Source organism: Podarcis melisellensis (genome assembly GCF_964234715.1).
Source record: "Podarcis melisellensis genome assembly, chromosome: 11".
NCBI classification, from domain to species: domain Eukaryota; kingdom Metazoa; phylum Chordata; class Lepidosauria; order Squamata; family Lacertidae; genus Podarcis; species Podarcis melisellensis.
The window spans coordinates 32,421,797-32,446,102 of NC_138543.1; the positions used below are offsets into that span (position 1 = coordinate 32,421,797).

A 24,306-nucleotide genomic window follows, 5' to 3' on the forward strand; every position below is an offset into this window, starting at 1 on the left:
ATTAAAATCCCTTTTACCAGAGGAGTCAGAGAATTTGTTCTTCCATTTTACATCCAAAGAGCTGGTTAAAATGCTAACATGGCAAAATTAAAAGCCATTAAACAATATAAGGCAGCGAGTGATTAAATCTACCAAACACATTCAAAGCAGCTTAAGCTACTTTTTAATTAAAAAGAAAAAGATATCACTAGCAACACTGAGATGTGCTCATCTAGATAAAGCTAACAGATCATTCCAAACACAAAAGCTACTGATACTGCTATGCAGGAGACTGAGTTTAGAAAATGACCTCAGGATTCCAACTCCCTGGCCTCAGGTACAGACTCCTTGGGCAGAGCAGAGTAGCATATAGACACTGCTACAAATATGATCACTCTATGCCTGCTAATTAAGTAAGCATTACTAACAGTGGCCTTGAAGGAGGCAGTGTTCCACCTTCCTGACAAAGTAAGGGAAGCAGCAGTGGAACATTGGTTGCAACAAAGATTGAAAAGAAAATACCAAAAGCAATGTATGCCAATGAAAATACATAAAGCTAACTTTTGGCACAAAGAGCTTTAAAATTATTATTGTAATTGTTGAAACATGATAATGTAAGGGGTGTTCTCTATTTAATCATTCTCAGCCAGAATACATTATTAATTTAAAATGAAAATTCTGGATAAGTACATATTCAAGGGCATCTTTTCAGAAGTTGGCCCCATTTCTGAGTCTGACACAGTAGATTTTTCTTTTCTTTTTTGTAAAGAAATTGCCAGCAGGTTTAGTTAACCATAGGCTTGCTGCCAGGACTCTTAAGATCAAACTTATTCAGGCTGAGATGATATCATCTGCCCCAGGATACTGATATTTACAGAATCTGAAATATATACAACAGCAACCACTATACGCTAACATTTTTTAATCCTTTTATTTTCCTGCTAATCCAATACAATTTCTATGTCTCATAAATACTCCATGTGCACATTTTTCTTTTTAATAATTGTTTCATGAAGAGGACATCTCACCTAAAAAACATGCCCTGAAATAAAGTACAGGAGCTTGATAGCTGCAGGAGTACAAAACATGATATTCATAGCGAATCACCTCAGATGCTGCAGAGTTTCCAGCCACTTGAGAGTCATCTAGACATTCCTGAAACAAACATTAACAGTGGACATAACCAGAGAGAATGGGAATGAAATGCAAATTAATAAATACCTTAAATAATCATAAATACTATCACCATGCTGTCACCTGCCTTATCATAAGATTATAATTTTAGCAATCACTTCACATTCTTCAGACTGCCTTCCTTTTTTGTTTTATTTTTAAAACTTTCACATGTATCATTAACTCTCTACTTGTTGACTTATTAATTAAAATAGGATATTTTTTAATGAGAGAAAGGTTTCTTAATGGTATCATAGGCAAGTTCCTAGGGAAAACTTGTAAAACTTACTCCGCCCTTCAGAACTCAACTATGGAAAGGGCATGTATGAATTGAGCAGGTCACTTCCAAATTAATAATTTGCATTTGTTAAACACATTCAGGCATCCAAAGTGTTTCATGTGCATTATCTAATTGTACCCCTTACAACAAACTTGTAGGAGAAATTCATTATTATTATCTCCCAGAATGCAGAGAGGACTGAACGGCTTGACTAGTGAGCTCATACCAGAGCCGAGATTTAAACATGGGACTTCCTGATTTAAAGTTCAGTCTCTCAGCCATGATGCTACACCAATTCCCTCTTATGTCTGTTTCACCTATAATGTTCTTTCCAACCCAAGAAAGGATAATCGATATACGTTACTATAGGCACTTGCAGATGGCAGGGAGGGTTCCAGCACTAACTTCCCCAGTTGCCTATGCTGCTGCTGCATACTGGGATGGAGAGGAAGAGGTGGTGGTAAGGTCAGTGCAGTGCAAATGCACCAGCTGAGGGAACTGTTATATAAACCTAGCCTGGGTCAATTCACACATGCAAACCCACACAGAAATCAACACATGTTGAAGCAATTGTACGATTTTTATGACACTTCCAGCATGCACCATGTTTTGCTGCTATACCTGGTTTAAGCAACTTTGCGGTGGCATGGTGAATTAGGCTGGGTAGATGGACAAGTTATTATCAAACAGCTTTACCACTGTCTATATTCTGCATGGATACATTCCACCCATTTTGTCAACATACCAATTTAGTTCTGTGAAATGTTACCGTTACTGCTGACGATCTTCCAGTCAATTTGAAAAGTAAACTAACCTCAGATAATTTCCTATATAATTCAATTTATGTTGAACAAATGCCAATGTCAAGATTGAAAGAGACAGTAGGCTTGATGCTTTTTTATTTAAAAAAAATATTATTAAAGAACATATACTTCAATGTCATACAAAAATAAAGAAAAGCAACACAACTGAAAGAAAATGAAATTTAACACCCCCATCCCAAAAATAAATAAACGTGGGTTGTTTAATTCACAATCTGGGGGGAGTATTGGTGTGTTGGGGTAATAACTTTTTTTTAAAATGCTTTATTTATAAATAACACAATATTGTGCTCAAGGTATGATATGTTCACTTAAAGCCGAAAAGATACTAAAAATTCCAAATATTAGCATATTTCACAGAAAACGTTTGAGCACTGCTATCATCGTTCATATATAAAATAAACAGCTTGGTGCAATTTTTGAAAAGAAGAAAAATCCACACAATCCATCCAATTCTGTTCTTGCTACTATGTTGCCCAACTGATTTTTTATTTATTTTTTGGTAGTTTATAAACCTTTGCAACCATGTTATTGAAAAAAGAGCTCTTAAACTGACTAAAAGGAGACCATTACTGAAGTAGGAGTAAATAATGATATGGTGAAAATATCTAAGCTACAAGGGAGGTGGAGCCTAATGCAGAGGTATTTATTAAACCCTCCCAAAAGATCACAATTAACAAATTAATTTACTGGCAAGTACTGGTGTTCAAAGGCTTTGAAATGAGGCCATTAACTTCTCTTTTTTCTTTTTAAAAAACATGCTTCATGGAGTGAACTAAAAGGAAATACTGGAACATATTTGTCAAGATAACACAACTGATGCATTCACAGTATAAAGGCAGCACGCCTGCCAGAAAAATGTGCATATGTGCGCACAAGCTGAGTAATGGCATGCTTCCAAACTCATGCCTTATACAGCCATAGAATTTGTAGGTGCACTTGGTGACAACCAGCTGTGAGTTCAAAATTCACTATACTGATTTTTCTGGGTGAAGTACTGAATGGCTGAATGGCTGAAAAAACAGCTTCCCTAAGAACACAGTTGGCGGTATCATATGCCTCTCAGGTTGTTAATGAACTTTAATTCTTCCTCCTACATTAGGAAAATGCCAGAACAAATCATGTTAAAGATGGTAGACTTGTGTTAAACTTGACTAAACACTTAACATTATGTTCCAACTTAGTAGTAGTCAACAGCCTGACCTTATTCAGAAAATAAAGCCAGTATATGATTTAAAATAGTCAAGATAATTATTGGAAAAACAGAACAGCAGTATTTTCTAGAAAGATGCTGAAGCAATTTTTAAAAAGATGAAAACCTGTTCAATAGACAACTATAACACAACATGCCTTTTTATAGAGAAAACATACATGGTTTTTACTAGATATTCAGAGCTCTCATTTTTGCCTGCCTTGTTTCTAGAAATATGATGACTTGCTATATCTGTGATCTATAAACATACAAGGACTTCTGAATCCTTCTTAAGGCCAGCTCTAATCCCTTTTTATTTGGTAAACAGTAGTAACAGGATGCATGACATAAAGGCTTGAGTACTCATGTGTAATATTTTTCTCCGTACTTCCAATAGGGTGGATGAAAAGAATTTACCAAGGGGAAGTCAACTTTGGTCTCTGTAAATGTTGATAGCATCATTTTCTGAAGCTGAGCCATGTTCTAACTGAAGTTCATTTTAAGTCACCTTAATACACCCTTTACAGTATTTGACGCTCCCTGTGAATGAAAAGACCACAAAATCTGAGAGATTATTTTGTTTAGTATTATGTGCAAAGGAAAATAATTTGTGCTTTTAAAACAAACTATCCTAGCTTTAGCTATGATTAGCAATCACATTAAGTAGCAAAGAAACAAGGAATTTTTTTTATCATCACTAAGAAATGTATAATACACCATAGGATACATTTCTTTGGACATGATTCTGCCTCATGTCCTAAACACAAAGTATAAAGAGGCCCTATTTGGTAATTAAAATAGCCCTTCCTTTTCCTTCCATGCTGGCACATCACAGCTGTGCCAGGTGCACATAAAAGTGACCAACTGGTTATGGTAAGCCAAGTCCCTCCTGCACCATGCCTTCAGGTATATATACCAACTAGTTTCTGCTTTTTAGTCTCTCCTGCTGTGCAGACTACTTGGAGCAGGAGTGATAGTCCACAATTACAAAACATTCCTATGAGGAACCCCTCTGTCCTCTTCACCAATGCTGACCCAGCAGAATATTTTAATTTTGAAAGACAATGCAATCTGTTTTTATTGTTAATAGTGCATCATTGAATTCAACTAAGTCAGCCTTAGGGCAGATCCAATGAAATCAATAGGCTTGACTAACTTAAGCCCACTGAGATGACAAAGTTGGATTCAATAAGTAAGTTGAGTATTCCAAACAGCATGGGAAGCCTTCCTCAGCAGAAGCAGCTCTCCACTTCAGACTTTTGCCCTTCATGATTTGAGGGGGGGCTACAGGAAGGGCAGATCTTAAGAAATTTATTCCTGTTCTCACTTTTTTAGGTACTGATTTTACACACAAGCAGAATGCCCAAATAGGGCCATAGACAGACATGCACCACAAGCAGACAAGCAATTTTATCCTCAGCATGCAGTTTATTCTGAAATGATTTTAACTGATATTTAGTCTTAGGACTTACTGCTGCAGATTTTTTTTTAAAGTTATTTTATTATATATGTGCATTGGTTTATTATGCTGTTATGGTTTTTGTGCTGCTTCTATAATTCTTTTAGATGCACTAGTGTGTTTTAGAATATGGGTGACATCCACCACCATGTGAATCAACTTCCACTTGCACAATGGAACTTCTCCTTCCCCATCTTCTGGAGCAGTTTCTGGAGACTTGTGATGAGTTACTTGGGAGGAAAGGAAAGGAAAGGAAAACTCTGTTGTGCAAGTGAAGTGTGTTAGGCAAACTGAGTAGGCATAACTGAAGGTCACCTTAATTTTTAATAATTTTATGGTTTGTTTTTAAATGGCATTTAATATTGTGTGCTGCCTTTGAAAGGGTACCCCTGAAAGGCAGTCTAAAATATTGAAACTGAAATAGTACAAATAAATAGATGTGTCATAACAAACAATTAACTACTCTAATAAATGCAACTGAAACAATGCAGTACAAAAAAAATAGTTCTATTACTGCTCAAATCATTTTGCATTATGCTGGTTGCATTAATATAACTTGCACTGTTTTTTTTTATATATATATATAATTTTTATTAGGTTTATAATATACAAAATTCAAATTCCAAATACATGTTTCCATAAATCTAGTGGACTCCCCCCATCTTCCGGACACTGCATTCTCTGTAAGACCAAAACCTCAGCAATTTGTTGACTTATTTTAAACATAATAATATATCTTCCATTTTATCGTGATATCTGGTCTCTAAACATTTCAGTCCGAATCCATTAATTTTTAGTTTCAACACAATAAAATTATTTCATTACACCACTTCTGTCTTGTTGTGCCTTATTTACCAATTCAAAGATTTACCGATACTGAAGCTATAATTTCCTAGAGAGAAGCATTTTTTAACATTCATACAACTTATAATGCTTTTTCAAATAGTCCTTAAATTTTTCCCAAACTTCCTCCGTTTCTTCTTCCCCCGAGTCTCGAATTCTGCCAGTCATTTCAGCCAGTTCCATATAATCCATCAGCTGCGTCTGCCATTCTTCCAGTGTGGGTAGATTTTGTGTCTTCCAGTGCTTTGCCATCAAGATCCTTGCTGCTGTAGTAGCATACATAAAGAAAGTTCTATCTTTCTTAGCCACCCTCTGGTCTACCATGCCCAGGAGGAAGGCCTCCGGTTTCTTGGGTAAGGTGAGTCTAAGCACCTTTTTTAGTTCATTATGTATCATCTCCCAGAAGGCCTTCACCCTCGGGCAGGTCCACCAGAGGTGTAGAAATGTCCCTTCCTCCTCTTTACATTTCCAACATTTATTATCAGACAGGTGATATATCTTTGCAAGCTTGACTGGGGTCATGTACCACCGGTATATCATTTTCATAATATTTTCCTTCAAGGCACTACATGCTGTGAATTTCATTCCGGTGTTCCATAACCTTTCCCAGTCTTCAAACATAATGTTGTGCCCCAAGTCCTGCGCCCACTTTATCATGGAGGATTTAACAATCTCATCCTGTGTATTCCATTTAAGCAGCAAGTTGTACATTCTCGAAATTAACTTAGATTTTGGCTCAAGCAACTCTGTCTCTAGTTTCGATTTTTCCTCCTGGAAACCCACTTTTTTGTCCGCTTTAAAAACTTCCTGGATTTGAGCATAATGCAACCAATCTCGCACCTTGTTTTTTAACTTTTCCATACTCTGCAACCTCCATTTATCTCCAATTTTTTCAATTATTTCCCAATATTTAGGCCAATGGGCCTCCATATTGAGTCTTTTACGTGCTTTGGCCTCCATCGGTGAGAGCCACCTCGGAGTTTTGCACTCCAATAAGTCTTTATATTTTGACCAGACCGTAAAAATTGCCCTTCTGACAATATGGTTTTTGAACGATTTATGAACTTTAACCTTGTCGTACCACAAATATGCATGCCACCCAAAAGCATTATCAAATCCCTCCAGGTCGAGGACATCGGTGTTCTCCAACAAAATCCAATCCTTCAACCAGCAGAGGGCTGCAGATTCATAATATAACTTCAAGTCCGGCAGGGCAAACCCCCCTCTTTCTTTCGCATCTGTTAGTATTTTAAACTTTATTCGGGGCTTTTTGCCCTGCCAGACAAATTTAGATATATCCCTCTGCCATTTTCCAAAACATTCCACCTTATCCACGATCTGGAGGGCCTGAAACAAAAATAGCATTTTCGGCAAAACATTCATCTTTATAGCAGCTATTCTGCCCAACAAGGAAAGTTTCAGTCTTGACCATGTTTCCAAGTCTCTTTTGATCTCTGACCAACATTTCTCATAATTGTCCTTAAACAAATTCAAATTTTTGGAGGTCAAGTGCACCCCTAAGTACTTTACTTTTTTAATCACATTTAGTTCTGTTTCTTTTCTGAACTCCTCTATTTCAGTAGTTGTCAAGTTTTTTGCTAAAACTTTAGTTTTTTGTTTATTCAGCTTGAATCCCGCCACCCGACCAAAGTCAGAAATTAATTCTAACGCTCTTTTAGTACTAGAGGCTGGCTCCTGTAATGTTAATACCAAGTCATCTGCAAAAGCTTTCAGTTTATATTGTTTCTCTCCGACCACAATTCCCTGTGTCAACCGGTCATTTCTAATCATGTTCAATAGCACCTCCAGGACTGAAATGAACAACAGAGGAGATAGAGGGCACCCCTGTCGTGTCCCTTTTTCAATTTTGAACTCCTCTGTCACCACGTTGTTTACTATCAATTTAGCTTTTTGTTCTGAATAAATTGCTTCTATTCCATTTTCAAACCCCCGCCCTACTCCCATCCTTTCCAAATTTTTCTTCATAAACATCCAAGAAATGTTGTCAAAGGCTTTCTCCGCATCAATAAAGATCAACACCGCTCTTGTATTTGAATTAATCTGTAAAAATTCCAAAATGTCAATGATGTTTCTTGTGTTGTCAAATAAATGTCTGCCAGGGAGAAAGCCTGCTTGGTCCTTATGAATCACTTCATTTAATACTTTCTTAAACCTGCTTGCCAGAATGTCTGCAAAGATTTTATAATCCACATTTAGGAGTGAGATAGGACGGTAGTTTTTAAGTTGAGTTTTTTCAGCTTCTGATTTTGGTATCAACGTGATGAAAGCTTCTTTCCACGTTTCCGGTGCCTTCCTCCCCTCCATAATCTGGTTACAAACTTCCAACAGTGGTTGTATCAATGAATCCTTCAATGCCTTATAATATTTGGAAGTAAGTCCATCAGGTCCCGGAGACTTGCCCAGTTGGAGGTTCTGGATGGCGCATTCAATTTCTTGGATTGTAATATTACAGTTCAGGGTTGCTCTCATTTCCTGGGGTATTTTTTGTAATCCATTAGTTGTGACAAATTGGTCCACCTCCGAGCCTTTTTGTGGCCTTTGTGAATAAAGTTCTTTGAAATATCTCTGGAAACACTTTCTAATTTCCTCGGGTTTCTGAACCGTTCTCCCTTCAATCTCTAGATTTGTAACTGTATTAAGCTTTTGTCTCTTTTTCAACTGCCAAGCCAACAACTTCCCGCACTTATTAGCAGATTCAAAGGATCTTTGTTTCATTTGTTTAATTTTCCATTCCACCTCTTGATTTATCAGTTTCGAATATTGTGCCTGGAAAAACTTCACTTCTCTCAATACTTCCTTTGATTTAGGCCTGGATCTCAGTTTTTTCTCTCCTTCTCTTATTCTCTCCAAAATCTTCTCCTTCTTTTCATTCCAGAGCCTTTTTTTAATCGTGTTCTGCTGTATTAGAAACCCTCTCATAACTGCTTTACTTGCGTCCCAGATTGTTCTTTTTTCCACATTTGTCTTTAAGTTTATTTCAAAATAATCCTTTAAAACTTTTTGGGCCTTCTTAACAATCTCCTGATCTCTTAACAAAGCGTCATTCATTCTCCATCTGAAAGATCCGGTTGTATTTAATCTCAATTCCATTCTCAAAGCGTTGTGGTCGGAGCAGGTTTTTGGGCAGATTTCCACTTTTCTGGTCTTAGGTGCCAGCCCTCTAGTTATCCATATTTGGTCGATACGCGTCCATGTCATGTGGGCCTCAGAAAAGAAAGTTCCTTCTTTCCCTAGAGGGTTCTTGATCCTCCATATGTCAATCAAATCCAAATTGTCAGTCATTTCGAAAAAGGTTTTTGGTAGTCTGCCGTCTTTCGTTATATTAGCACTTTGCGACTTATCCATATTCACTGAGGCGACTCCGTTCATATCTCCCAACATGATAATGTTGTTGTAATCCAAATAGTTCAGCATAGTCTCATACAGCTTCTTGAAAAATTCCGATTTTCCATCATTTGGGGCATATATTCCTAGAATTAAAAACTTTTCTCCTTGTGTCTGAATTTCAATTGCCAAAATTCTACCCTGTTCATCTTTAAATACGAATTTTGGTGACAAGTTCTCCTTTGCATATATCACCACTCCTCTTTTCTTAACTTTGTCCGATGAGATAAATTCTTGGCCTAGCCTTTTGTTGATTAACACTTTTCTGTGGAGTCTTGTCACATGTGTTTCTTGCAGGCAAATAATGTCCAATTGTTCTTTTTTCAAAATATGAAATACTTTTCTCCGTTTTTCTGGAGAATTCCCGCCATTTATATTCCAACTAAGAAGCTGTAGAGACATCCTGGTCTACTTCTTAAGTATCACAGTTGGGTATCTAATTTGTCCTCCGTTCCCGAAGGCTGTGGTGCCGGTCCGCCTCCAGATGGTACGGGTCTTGGTGGTGATCCCGGTGGTGGAGGCCAAGAATCTACAGCTCTCTTTTGGAGGTCCTCCTCGTTGTCGTGTAGGAACTTCTGGTGGTCCTCTGGTGTTTTAATTCTTACCTTCTTTCCTTTATAGGTGAATGATAAACCTTGAGGAAATTCCCACCTGTAAGGGATTGCGTTGTACCTTAACAATTTAGCCAAGTCTGTATATGAAGCTCTAAGGTCCAACAGATATTTAGGAATGTCTCTATAAATTTCTGCCCTTTTGCCTTCAACTTCCAGAGATTTTTTAAAATGTTGGCCTAGTATCTTGTCTCTTTCCTCTCTTGTTCTCAAACAAACCAAACAGTCTCTGGACTTGTCTTTCTTAACCGATCTTCCCAATCTGAAGGCCGTCACAATTTTGAAGTCTTTATCTTCCTCAACCCCCCAAAATTTAGAAAACAACTGTGTCAGAAATTCCTCTAGGTTGCCCTGCTCCAGCTCTGGGACGGCCCTCAGCCTAAGATTACATTCCTTACTTTTCAGTTCCACCATTGACAGGTAGGCTTGCTGTTCTCCTACCTGTCTTTTCAGAGGTCTTACTTCCCCTTTGATCTCCTCCACCTTTTTGCACGCTTGCTCAGCTTTTTGATTGGCTTCCGCAGCTAATTTGTAGTTCTCCGCCGTAGCTCCTTGCAATTTCTCAATAGCCTGAGTATGCTGGGAAACCTGATCTGTTAACTTACTGATAGTAGATGTAGCTCTGTCAATTTTAGATGACTGATCGTCCACCTTCTTATTCAAAAGTGCCAGTTGTTCCAAAATTTGTTTCAAGACTGGATCAGTTCCTCCAGTTGCCATATCTTCTGTTGCAAGCGTTTCAACTTCTTCCTCCTGCGCCGTCAGCACAGTTGGTACCGAGGATCTGCGTTGATGAGTCAACGTTGTTTGAACAAGCTGCCCAGCTCTCTTATCTTTTTTCTTTTCTTTAGCTTCCTCAGCCAAGGCTTCCTTAGCTTTAGATGCTCTTGTTTTCCCCAGGCCACTCATTCCCCAGCTGCCTCTGTTCAAGGTCAAATAATCTTTCAATCCATGAGAAAGGCAAGTCCAGAATGTAAACAATTAAACCACAAAAAATCCCAATAAGGTACAGTTCCCAGACCTCTATGCCTCCGCAAATCCACTAGGGGGGGTTTTCAAAAGAAAGAAAGTTTCTTTTCCACCATCAAAGTTCCTATTTCAACTTTTATAGTCCCCAAGTTCGTAAAGGAGGCTTTCAGATAGTTCTGTTTCAAAATAGTGCCACAAGGTAGCAGAAAGGTTCCAATATCAGTATTAAAGCGATAGTGTATCCCTCAATGCAACAATTTGTACTTAAGAAAAAGTTTCAGCAGCCTGACAGTACTCCTTTGCAACACTGGCAGTCCGATAGCTCGGTTATCCCTTCAATTCCACTTCACTTCACAATAGGAGGAAGATTCCTTAGCGCAGTAAACCAAAAGATTTAATCCTTCAATCTTTTTGATTTCTGAAAGAACACAGTCTGTTAATGCCCCTTCATACTAATTTCAAAGTCTCTTTTGAGCGCTTCAGCCCACATCGGGTTCTTTGCTTTGCTCTGATTAGCAGGACCGGGAGACGGACTTCCTGTTACTCGCCTCCCGTTTTCAGCCGAATTAAATAAATTTGAGTCAATCTTTAGTACCCCTTACTCACGGGTAAATTGCAGCCAATTCCGATGATTTTCAAGAAGAAAGGTCGACGCTCATCAGCAACAGCAGCGCGGCTTCACTTCCGCGAAAAGAGCGATGAACTCACAGCGCCGCTCCCCCTTTCACGTTCCGGAGCCTCTTACGAGGTCCCTTCCTCGTTTCTGGGGGGGCTTCTGGCACCCGCCGAGTCCCACGGCCGCAGGCTCGCTCTGCCTACGGTTTATCTTAATGGGTCTCCGCTTTGCCGCAGCGGACGACCCTTTTTCGCGGAGCCCCTCTTCACACAGTAAAGAGGACCGCCATTGCCGTTTTGCGCCGCCTCCGGAAGTCTAACTTGCACTGTTTTTGACTGGTTTTATGAAGGCAGAACTAAAGTCTGTTATCAAAAGATTTGCTTGCAGAATGGTGAGTAGAAAGTTATCATATTCAACTGTTTCAAAACAGGATTTAACTTAATTTAATTCAACAGGAACTAATATTTTCTAGAAAAACAGCACACAATCACTTGATTTTTCCCACTTATTTTCTTCTCCATGATAATTTCACTTGCATGGCTGTCACACTGCATAGGAAAACTGAATCTGGGACTGACTGTTTCCTAAACAAATTGGGAAGTTGTCATCAGGAAGCATCTGTTATTTTATTACACTCATGTAAATGCATTTTTGTGCTATCATAATGGAGTACTGAGCAGATGCTTTAAAGCACTATACCTAGTGCAATAATTGCTTAATAATAAAAAGACAAGAAGTTGCCATCTAATTAATGATACAAGTTGCTTTACAAATGCATTCTCACAAGCAAAATTTGTCAATCTTCAGGTGGGTTGTTTTTTTAAAAAAGTATTATGCCTGCTTCCAAAATGTTATCAGTTCTGTTCCCTTTAACGCTGTATTAGAATTGTTTGGGGGGGGGATTGAGAGGTAAAAGTTAATACAACATATACATTTCTCTTTTTACAAACAAAAGGATTTTTGTCTTCTCAAAAAGCTCTTCCAACAAGACCCTTCACACAAAGTTCAACTGTTAGCAGAAGTCATTAACTTGACTTTGGCATTGACTGGTCCAGGTCAAGGCAGAACACAAAGTGAGCAAAGGAAGGCAACTGTTACAAAAAAAGATGCTGCAACTTTTCTTCCCCATCCTCAAATGTCACACAAAGCTTGGTCCAGATCCTTTCTGAAGCAAGATTCTCCAGCACTGCAGATCCAGCTTGCAGGCATTTTAACAGTATGAAAAAGTGATAGTGGAATAGGGTGATATGACATGGATGTATTTGCAAGACTGCAGTCCTTCCTACACCTCTTCAACAAACTCCCTTGCTCTCCTACTGCTAACTGTAACTCCCTTCAAAATTCATATTGCAGAGTCAAGTCTTGATCCCATCAACAGGAAGCCAGAAGAGGCACAAAGTTTCTAGTATGATTAGCTGAAAAGCTATTGGAGCTGAAAGATGTAAAAAAAAAAGTAAATGCAAACCATTTAGTGCTAATAGGGAACACTAAAGTAGCAGTAGCCTGTTATGTTTTAGGAACATAAGTATTGGATCCCTAAACTCCAAATTCCTTAATGTGGAGTATGGTGCAATCCCCATGCAATAAATAATTGTCTAGGAAAGTCTCAAGAAGAAGATGCATCCAGTAAACAGGCTGTATGCTTTTATTTTAAGTTTCCTACTCTGGAGAGCACAAATCAGTAATTTTGTGTTACCAACAATGACTTCCCACAAGGCTTTGCATATTTTAAACTTCTGTGTGAAATATTGCCCTTTTTACACTCAAAATTATACAATTACAAAGGTGCGCTTCACCTTGGGCAAATGGAGTACCAGATCAAACGAACATGGAAGACTACATCAGTACAAAGTTAAACAAATAAAGAGCTGAAATTAGTTTAATGTAAGGGTGCTGCTGGGGCTTGTCTGCTTGGTTTGATTTTATCTCTACCATAAGTTTCCACCTCCCAGGTGTTCTTTATTAATCCTGAATTCACCCTTGTTGCTTGAAGTCCCCACGAGTCTAATATATTCAAGCTTACTTTGGCTTTTTGACATAACTTACTGAGTTGTGTCTAATCCTCCCCTATGGAATCTAGCTGTTAAACATATGTGGTCAATTACATATAATTTTCTAGGATCAGACCACCTCACAATACCACCTACCCCCAACACTTAAGGCTGTCAAAAGACATGGAGAATGGCATTGGGAGAACAGCAATTCTTGGCAAGTGAACAGAGTTTCCTTCAGACTGAATAACCACTAGACCACATAGGCCAGGAAGGCAATGACGATTACAGTTCCGTTTCAGCTCCAAATCATGAAATCATGAGACTGGAAGGAACTCAAAGCCCCAAATCATACTTTAAGGCAGGATCTTCTACCAGATATTAATCCACATCCAGACCACATACCACATTACAGTATGCCACAAACACAGAAAGAGAATGAAAAACCCTGCAGGCAAGGAATAGTTTGGTAAAACAAATCCAAATGGCTCAAGCAAATAAGGCAAACATGATATAAGGAAAGACAACGCCTTACCCCAAATTGATATGAGAGAAAATTCTCTCTCAACACCAAATAATGCTTAAAATTATTTGAGAAGTGGAAACAGAGCTCCATAATAAGGGGGGGGGGGAACCTTCCTGTAACAAAAAAGAAATATGGAACGTTGAAAGCCTGACATTTCCAAAATCCTCAAGCTTCCTGTAAAAGCTTCTATTTTTCTTTTGCCAAAGAAATAAGACTGCATCTTAAATTTCTATGTACTCCTATGACAATAAGTGGAAAGAAGCAAGGAAGCTTTATACTAATTACAAACATGAGCATCTGCATGAATTTACCATAATCGTTCTTCTACAATTTAACAGCTTTATGGGAAATCCTAACCAAATTATGGATAATATGGTAAGCACTAATCCCACCCCCTCCACATTAAAAAATAAAATAAAATGTTTCATTGAAAACTTATAGATGATCCAGTGAAAGGAATGCTTTGCCTTAAATAAGTTCTAAACATAAATGTTTTGCAAAAAACAATTGGCTGTGGTTATTTTTTGTGGCAAATGTAATTTCAACAAAATATTTCTTTCAGAATAGCTTGCAACTTTACCTAGCATAAAGTCAGGGTGGGGACACAGAGGGAACTATGTTCTCTCCAGCAAGTTCCAGGGCAAGTCTGGCATATTCTTTGAGGCTCAGTTGGTTGCTACACAGAAGACAAAAGTTTTAGTGTTTCAAGGGAGCTATACAGAATCTTCATTGTAGGAAAATGAATTTCACTTAATGTGACATTTGTGCTACAAATCTATGGTGCAACAGCATTTGAAATACTGCGTACCATTCTGTTCGCCTTACCTCGAAAAGGATACTCTAGAGTTGGAAAAGGTTCAGAAAAGGACAACCGATATGATCAAGGGGGTGGAGTGTTTCCCCTATGAAGAAAGGCTGCAGTGTTTGGAATTTTTTAGCTTACAGAAAAGGCAAGTAAGAGGTGACCTTCCTCTCTCCTAACACTAGAATTCATGGACATCCAATAAAGCTGAATGTTGGCAGATTCAGGACAGATTTTAAAACAGTACTTCTTCATGCAGCTCATAGTTAAATTATGGAACTTGTTTCCACAGGTGATGGCCACCAACTTGGATGTCTTTAGAAGAGAATTGGACAAATTCATGGAAGATAAGGGCTCCTAGTCATAATGGCTATGATCTTCCTACATGGTTGGAGGCAGTAACACTTCTGAATACCAGTTGCTGGAAGCCATAGGAGGGGCAAGTGCTCTTAAACTTGGGTCCTGCTTCCTGGAACCTGGTTGGCCAGTGTGAGAACAGGATGCTGCGCAAGATGGGCCATTGGCCTGACCCAGGAGACTCTTCTTATGTTCTTACTGTCTCTGGTCGTACTGCAATAACATCTTCAGGATAAGCCTGTTTGCCCGCATTCACACAAAAAGTGTATGGCTATACCATGGTTTAGTGCAATGTGCACAAGCTGCAGTAAGTCTTAGGCTCATATGTTTTCTCCTCCTAAGAGGTGCCTGAGAAGAGTTTAGATGCTTTTGATTCAGGTTTCAGTTAACCAGTTTGCAGTGTTGTCCTGGGTTTGTGGTTAACTATACCCACGGCTAGTTTCAACAAATGAATGTCAAAAATCATGCCTTACATGACCTTTGAACTACATACTTTCTGATTCACAGCATGTAATCTTAGTCACACCATATTATATGCAGCCTCATGGGAGCATGCCAATGATTGTGAAATAATGGGAAACCACGATCTGCTTCCTAAAGGGATGATTCAGTTCTAAATCTGGGACTTCGTGGTGCAGCCTTATAATAAATAACTTGGTTCAGATGAAAGGTGCTTGGTCCAATAAACCACAATTTACTAGACCAAGAATGAACCTTGCACATATGCACTCCCTCCTCCTTTGTGTAATGAAAAAACTCCCAATACATATTAAACAACCACTTCCTGTTACATCTTAACCATGACACAGTAGTTTAATATCTGGCTATAAACCAACATATCAAACCACAATTCAGATTAATGGGGAACTGTGGTTTAACAGGACACTGTGGTTTAATAATGGGAGTTTTCCATTATGGCATAGAAGAGAAGCAGACAAGGGAATGTGTGGGCACAATATTTGTTCTTGTTTGGCATGAACTGGAGCTAAGTCCCTCTGCAATCACCGTAGGGATAAACTACAAGGATGGCTATTGACACATTGAGCCCCCGATATTTTCAGGTCTGCAAGATGTTCTCTCCAAAATGCTATCGGAAGCTACCTTCAAGTCATTCTTACACCATTATGTCAGTCTTCTATCCAACCATTGCTCTATGAAGATTAATGTGATTAAAACTGTAAATAAAACAAAAGTAAGTCTCTCAAAATTGGGGGCACGGGTCAGGGAAGAAGCAGTCCTTGGTCAAAGATTATTCATTTTGCCAAATGAGGGGAGAAATATGAGGGACTGCTGGTATAAAAAGATCTGAAACTGTAATCTGCATAGAACAATTTTATTAGAGCAAGAGGAAACTGTGTGAAGTCAGTTGTGTACTCTGATAAATCTGTTCCCAGACAGTAGTACTCCCTTGCTAGGAAAGTTAAGACTGTCTGGCTCCTTGTCCTTCCATGAGCAAGTGAAGACTTTCTTATTCCAACAGGCTTTTGGGAACTTTTTGTAAGGAAAGGGCTGCTGCTGTGATGTTTTTATTTCGTTATTTCGTTAGATATATGATCTATTAAAACATACAGATCATAGCACCAGCCCTTCTATTAAAAATAATTTTCTATTAATGTTTATTTGTTTTTAATTTTGGGGGATAGCTCACTAGGTAGAAGATGATACTATTAATATCAGGATTGTGGGCTCGAGCCCCACATTGGGCACAAGACCCCTGCACTGCAGGGGGTTGGACTAAATGGCCTGCATGGTCCCTTCTAACTCTACAATTATATGATTCTATGATTCCCTTTTTAGCTGTTACTATTTTCTCTGTAAGCTGCCTTGAGTTTCTGTAAGGGTGGGATATAAATAAGCAAAAAAATAATAAGAATAAATCAACAATAACTTTTATAGAGGAATATGGAAGCACATAATAGCTACTAAGAGAACTGAAAGTGGTCTGAGAGACACTTTCTTTCCCTTGGTGTATACTTGTATTTTTTCTACTGCCAACTCTGGTAAAAACAGCAACAAACCAGTTTTGAAACAACACAGTCTTATAAAACCTGTTTATCAGAGGCAAAAGGATGATGAGCAGTGATCACAAGCAACTGTTTCTTTTTCTAATTGCCTTTATCTCTCTGAACAATATTTTGTGTTGCCTTTGGCCTTCACTGCAACATTTCTATATGCAACAGGTTGCAATACAGTGCAAAAGTTTAGATCATGAGACAACCTGCCATGAACCCTGAGAGGCTGACAACAGGGCGTTTGTTTGCCTGTGCTCCATGATTCAATACCTAAAAATGAATGCAAAAATGATCCCAGGAAAAGGAATACCCCTATGTTGTCAGAGCAAAGCTTGGCATGCTGATGTCACAGCTCACATTGATCCTGCAATCATCTTACCAGCAGTGCAGTTTCTATCTTATACAACCCAGAGTCTGTTGGGATTGGAAGTGCTGTATGAGGGCATCCAACTGCCAAATTAAGCCACACTAAAAAGCAAATTCTATGAACAGCCAAAATGCATCTTTTATGCATGGAGAAAAACTGAATGCTAACAAGGAAAAGGCTTCCATGAGTCACCGAACCAACAGGCACTCTCAAGGCACTTCTTCCCCTCTCCTAGACTCAACAATATTGTCTTACATTTCAACCTCACTTTTAGGGAGCTTTCTGAAGTGATGCCAGAAACTACTAAATGTTTGAGAAGAACTGAAATATTAAGCTGATAGCTGAATATGGATTTAATTTTTGTTGAACGTATCTCTGCAATGTAAGGGGTGTCAATACACTCTAGGCTGCCGTAGTCACCCTTAACATGTAACATTTAAAAGGATCTTTGCCAAATAATGCATGTTAGAACATGAGCGGAACATGTTGGTTGCTTTCTATGTTTTTGCCTTATTTTCAGCTAGGCCAGAGCAATCAGTATTGTCAGCCGAGAAAGCATAAGACACAGCAGTCATTATGCACAACAAATTCACCCACAAATGTGTGGTTAGGTTATTGACAATGCTGTAACTTTCTAGTTTGGAGCTTGGAAGCAGCCCTTTCTAACCCCAAGCTATCAGAGCCATCAGAACCAACCAAGTGGCACCAGTGGAGGTGCAAAACCACCACCACATTCTGAATTTTCTCCCCATTGCTTCATACAAGAATTGAAGAATCATAGAATTGTAGAATTGGAAGGGACCCCAAGGGTCATCAAGTCCAACCCCCTGCAATGCAGGAATCATAGCTATCCCTGACACTGATGGACACTCAACCTCTCTTCTAGAACCTCCAATGAAGGAGAGTCTACTACTTTCCAAGGCAGCCCATTCCACTGTTCAACAGCTCTTACTATCAAGAGAGTTCTTCCTAATTTTTAGTCAGACTCTCCTTTCTTGTACTTTGAATTCACTGGTTCAGGTCCTGCCCTCTGGAGCACATACCATACTGGACACAATCCATCTACAAATCACTCATGCTAAATTAGAATGTGATAGGGAGATCTTCTAGGCGGCTACGTCAAAGACTAAAACTTCCACTTACATTTATGTTTTTAATATGAAAATATTAAATAGAAATTATTGATTAATTATTTAAGTGTTGGTTATCCAGTAATGTCCAGAGGGTAGAGTAGATTGGAGAAAGAACACTGGCCCAATCTCAATTTGGGCATAAAATCTGAGGATGATCATGGGAAAGTAGCATTATCTCAACAACAACTTAAATCTAAAAGTAGATGATTAACCCTAATGATACTTCAAAATCTAAAGCCTCCTGCATCAGCAAGTAAGAACTTAGGACAGGGTGAATCTACATAAACCTAGCATGACTTCATTAAACAAGATGATGTACCATTACTACAAAAATAATGAAGCAAGCATTTCAAAGATACAAGCAGCACTTGGAAACTCATTCACAGCACTCTGCTACCACATATACACTGCCCTGGCTGGGCTGTGATGTGATCCAGTACTAGTTGAGTGTAAATTTAATTGCAACTCAGCTTTTTAAAAAGCGACTGCAATTTGCCAATGTGAATTAGAAGCTGCAGCTTATATTTTTATTTTGAACTGACAGGTGTTTTGATTAATGTACTCTGGGAGTCTGTTTGCTTGTTTACTGTTTTTAGCGTTTCAGCTGAAACAAGATTAATAAGGGACCCAAAAATCATTTCTCTCATGTAGGCAGCTTCCATAAGTTGGTTCACATCTCTGGATTTCCCAAAGTCCCAACCAAACCTCAAAAGTTACTTCTCAAATCTGGGAGTATCTAGACACCTGACCCCGAAACTTACCTGAATCCTTTGGACAGAGCCAAATAACCAAAATTCCCCTTTCTTTTGTCCAAAACAAGAACTACACTTATATTCAATACAAATCTCACCCTATTATTTTGAAATAGCTCCCACTCAGCCCTAAAGTTATACCACTGAAGGTGCCATATGATGATCCACCACAACTTCATTCCTTTAGCACTTCCTTAACTCCAGGTCACCCACAATTTGGAAAAAGCCAAACAGCCAAATGAATTCTAAAGCTTACCCCTCTGTCTTTTATGCAGTGCCAGAGTTCTTCAAAACCCTTTTTGAACCTCAGAAATTCTGCCAGTCCTTTTGTGATGCCACATTTTCATCTAAACCCCCAAAGTCTGATCTGCAAAAAGGTCATTCATTTTAATTTGGGTGCCAGACACTCATCTTGAAAATGCATCCCAATCCCAAAAATCAGTTTCTCCACTGGACAACCCAAGGCACCCATCAAGTTCACCAAATTATCACTCTGTTTCTGGTAAAACAAGCTGCCCAACGGTGTACCTAAACTCTTATCTTTCATTTAGGGAAGGCCAGATTATGATCTGAGCCCACAATGCCGCCACACCTCTCAGACCCTATTAAATACTCATTTGAATCTAAAGTCAAGCATCATTTGGGAATGATCAAATGTCAATCTGAACCCCATTTTAACCTCCCCTCTAAGTAACCCCCCCTTGTTTAGGCAAGGTCAAGTGTCCATCGAAATCTCAATTGTCAACCTTCTACCTTGAGTGGGAATAGATACCCAGTGGAGCCACAGTCCTTTCTTTGCTCAAGTGCCTATAAAACCCCATTGGGCAAAGTTGAATGCCCAATCTGAATCCCACCCCAAATCTGTTCCTTCATACAATGATTCACTAAAGGAAAGTTGGAGGTCATAATATGGCTATATTGAACTTTATATTGGGGAAAGAGAAAGAGAAAGTTATCAGCAGTAAATTTGCATTCATCACTAAGCCTTTAGGGTGAAAAATAAATTAGATTAAAATCAACGTTTGTAATTAAAACCATTATTTTTCACAAATTTCTTGGTTACATACTACAGGTCAGCATTATACTCCCAACAAAGCCAACACAAAAAGCCCTCACAATGGAATGGTTGATGCAATTTATATTATTCACACAGTGTTCTACGTGAATAATTATTCTTACAGTTAAAAAGCTCTACTGTTAAACTGTTACAACACCTCAGGACATGCATTTTTAATACTGAAATTAAAATAAATCTGTTGAGTGTATATATATCTCACCCACACCCACACAAAATTGAACACCCTGAAACATTAAATACAAATATACCTTATGATAACCAAATATGCCAAAAAATTTCTATTCTGTGGCATTAGATTTTTTCTCACTGTTGCTACAAGGTCATGTTCAAAATTTAAATGCAGCATTTGAAGGGCACAATGAATCAGCTAAAATCTTTGTCTTGGGGACATTTTTGCTTCCTGACAGACAGTCTGAAAGACAATTAATGAAGAATAAAATAATCCAATAGTAGTATCTCCATGGTAGGTGGCAAAATGTAAAACTGACAGAGTGAAAACAAGAGTAGCTGCTTTATATGAACTATGGACAAGGAATACACAACTAACATAAAAATATGATAACAGAGTTGACATGGCATTTACTGATACGTTAATGTGTGCTTTTTTCCACTATGGGAAAAATTAATTAGTCTCAGTTTAAGGCATTCAGTCCTCTTCAGTGTCTTCTATTATTACAAATGTTTCATGACAAGGAGCAATACAGATTATCACACATTGAGCTTGACTTTCAAATTGTGAAGGAGAGGTTTAAGAAATATGTTTGTAGCCATTGATTTAAAAAGTGAACTGGGTCAAACAACTATATGAGCAAGTGTGGTCTAATATATGGAGAATCAACCTGTATGAAGGATTATGTGTGGTCTTGGAAAGCCATCTGCAGTCTAAATTTTCCATTTCAGCCAGGTCCAAATGGTTGCTCAACACTGTATAACAAAATATCACTTCCAGTAGTGAGACCAGACCTTTTGAATAAATGAGTTCAAATCTGAAAAATATTAATTCTATACTTACTAAACACACTGCATTTGCATCACTAGTTTTATAAAATGTGTATCTTCTACAGTTCCAATTTCATTTTTACAGTTTTCCCAATTGACAAAAGCAATTATCTAACAGTGCCCTGTCCAAACTATTATTTCCTGGGATACTGCCAGCCCTGGATAAGAATATAATCTTTTTGAAACTATTTTACTGTGGGTGATTTTAACAAACAGGAGAAAGTCAAATAACTAATTGTTCTTTATATGAATTCCTATCACATATATGAAGCTCTTGGGCTGGCTGAAATAATTGTTCATTGTAAGCAGGAGCAATAACATTTATTCTATATATAAATATAACTAGATTTATGTTAAATGGTTGCATAAATGCAACCGTTTTGGATCCCATTTATGCTCAATGGCTCCTCAAGTCTGCAAATATGTTACTGAAAAACCATTTAGGGAATGGGAAACATTATAATAAAGATTATTAATAATATGTAAGCATGAACAATCTAAGTAAGCCAGGGAGAAAGCTTAGCTCCTAGTTTCAGTAGGTTTAGAAGCTTGAAATCCTGCTCTGTGCAGAACCAAAATGAATGACTACACAGAGAGCATAAAAAGGAATGAAAGTACATAAGCAAAATGAATCCTGAAATGTTTATAAATGGAACACTGGTATAAAGTGTTCAACTATATGATTAAATTCAATTAGACCTGGACACACCCATCCCTCTTTATCTGATCCATTCATTCTAATCCAAGTATGTAAGACTCAGCTATAAATTTCGCTGGGTGAGCGTGGTCAGTTATTACCTAACCTTCCTAACATGGTTGTTGCATGGATATAATCGGGATGGGGGGAACCATGTTTGTCACTCTAGAACAGTACGTGGGGGGGGAATCATTCCTCCTGAGCTGTGTCCAGAAAGTGTTGTTGGGGGATGAGTGTTCAGACCCCTGGGCTCTCACTTGTGGGGTGCCCCAGAGCTCTGTCCTCTTCTCCATGCTTTTTAACATCTATGTGCCCCAGAAGGACCAGAAGAACCAGGTGTGCAGCCTGGGAGTCATTTTGGACTCAGCTGTCCATGGAGGCGCAGGTCAATTCTGTGTCCAGGGCAGCTGTCTACCAGCTCCATCTGGTATGCAGGCTGAGACCCTACCTGCCTGTAGACTATCTCACCATGCTCTAGTTATCCCCTGCTTGGACTACTGCAATGTGCTCTACGCAGGGCTACCTTTGAAGGTGACCTGGAAACTACAACTAATCCAGAATGTGGCAGCTAGACTGGTGACTGGGAGTGGCCGCTGGGACCATATAACACCAGTCCTAAAGGATCTTCATTGGCTCCCAGTGCGTTTCCGAGCACAATTCAAAGTGCCCTAATTGGCCTTGGCCCAGTATACCTGAAGGAGCCTCTCCTCCCCCATCGTTCAGCCTGGACGCTGAGGTCCTCCTCCAAGGGTCTTCTGCTGGTTCCCTCCCTGCGAGAAGTGAGGTTACAGGGAAGCAGGCAGAGGGCCAACCCTGTGGAATACCCTCCCATCAGATATCAAGGAAATAAACAACTGACTTTTAGAAGACATCTGAAGGCAGCCCTGTATCAGGAGATTTTTAATGTTTGATGTTTTGATGTTCTGATATGTGCTGTGAGCCGCCCAGAGTGGCTGGTGAAACCCAGCCAGATGGGCAGGGTATAAATAATAAAATTGTTGTTGTTATTCAAGCTGGCAAGCTGATAGGCCTATTGTCAGGACTTCAATGTGCCCATCATCAGACATCCCAGTTATATCAGACGATTGAAATGTGGGTTGCCCTGCCCAAATTTGACCAGCAATGGGGAGGAGAGAGAAAGATCTGGCCAGCCAAGAAGGTCCAGTTCCCCATCTCCACCCTATTCTATTCCTTTTGTCTTTCATTTTTTTTGTTTTAAGAAAAGATGCATTTCTGCAAAGTCTAGGAATCTCCCAAATATGTGGATAATGCTCCTTCTTGTTTCTCAATGACACCTTTTCAGCTCTAGTTCTATTAGCACTACTCATTACCTGAGTTCACTATTAAAGGAGCATAGAGATTCCATTTAGTTCTCATAGCTGACAGGAGGAGCATCATATGCGTTCCAATTGAACACAAGTTTTTGTGTGTACCTAAGTCTAATCTGAAGCGGTAGTTGAACATGTAGCTTTGGCGGGGGTGGGGGGGCGGAATCACAGATAGAAGGAGTCTTCACATGATGCATAGGACTTACAGCACCTCCATTTTTGGAAGTCATCAGCTGTCCTGCCTGAAGAATATAAAGTGTCCTCCTTCTCTGTTCTGAAGAGCAAATAGTAAGTGCATCAAATTGCTATATTTTAACTGTCATCAGTAAAATCACCTACAGAAATATTCACAAGCAGATTTGTGACACTTGGCTAAATGTTCAAAGATAGACAGTATTAAAAATGTCATTTGGAGAGCAATTAATTTAAATCTTCCGCACCCAAGGCTGTGTACTAGAGTGCTTGTTCATAGAATGCTGCTTAACTAAGGCTGCAACTAAGGAAGCAAACCACACTCAACACAGTAGCACTTGCAAAAAAACATGAATACTAAGTACTACTCTTTGTAGCTTTTAACAAATTATAATATTTTCTGCATACTAGTTCTCTCTCTAAGTTCTAAACAGACATTTGTTGTAATGCAAAAGACAAACATCTAAAACAGTTTTCAGTTTTTTGGCTTATTTTGCTAAATGACTGAGTGCAAGGGGATTATGAATGTCTTTTTACGTAATTTCACAGCTGTTCTGTACTACCTCTGTGTTCCAACTATAAACAGACTGGTCCACATTTATGCTAAACAACCCTTGAATAAACTTTTAGATTTGTATAAAAGGGGAATGTTTTTAATGAAGAGCAAGCTGGTCAAAAAGAAGGATGTTCTGTACTGAGGAACTGTTTTATTCTTAATTGTTCA

The 24,306-nt window shown here is 38.7% G+C and overlaps 1 protein-coding gene across 1 annotated transcript in view; it reads right to left on the minus strand.

Moving 5' to 3' along the window:
* The window catches only part of ATG10 (autophagy related 10), a 105,540-nt gene that overhangs the window by 28,144 nt on the left and 53,090 nt on the right, over positions 1 to 24,306 (minus strand). Inside the window, exon 4 of the mRNA XM_081930247.1 lies at positions 1,008 to 1,134. Coding sequence (XP_081786373.1) covers positions 1,008 to 1,134 — 127 coding nt within the window. The remainder of the gene's footprint in view (positions 1 to 1,007; positions 1,135 to 24,306) is intronic.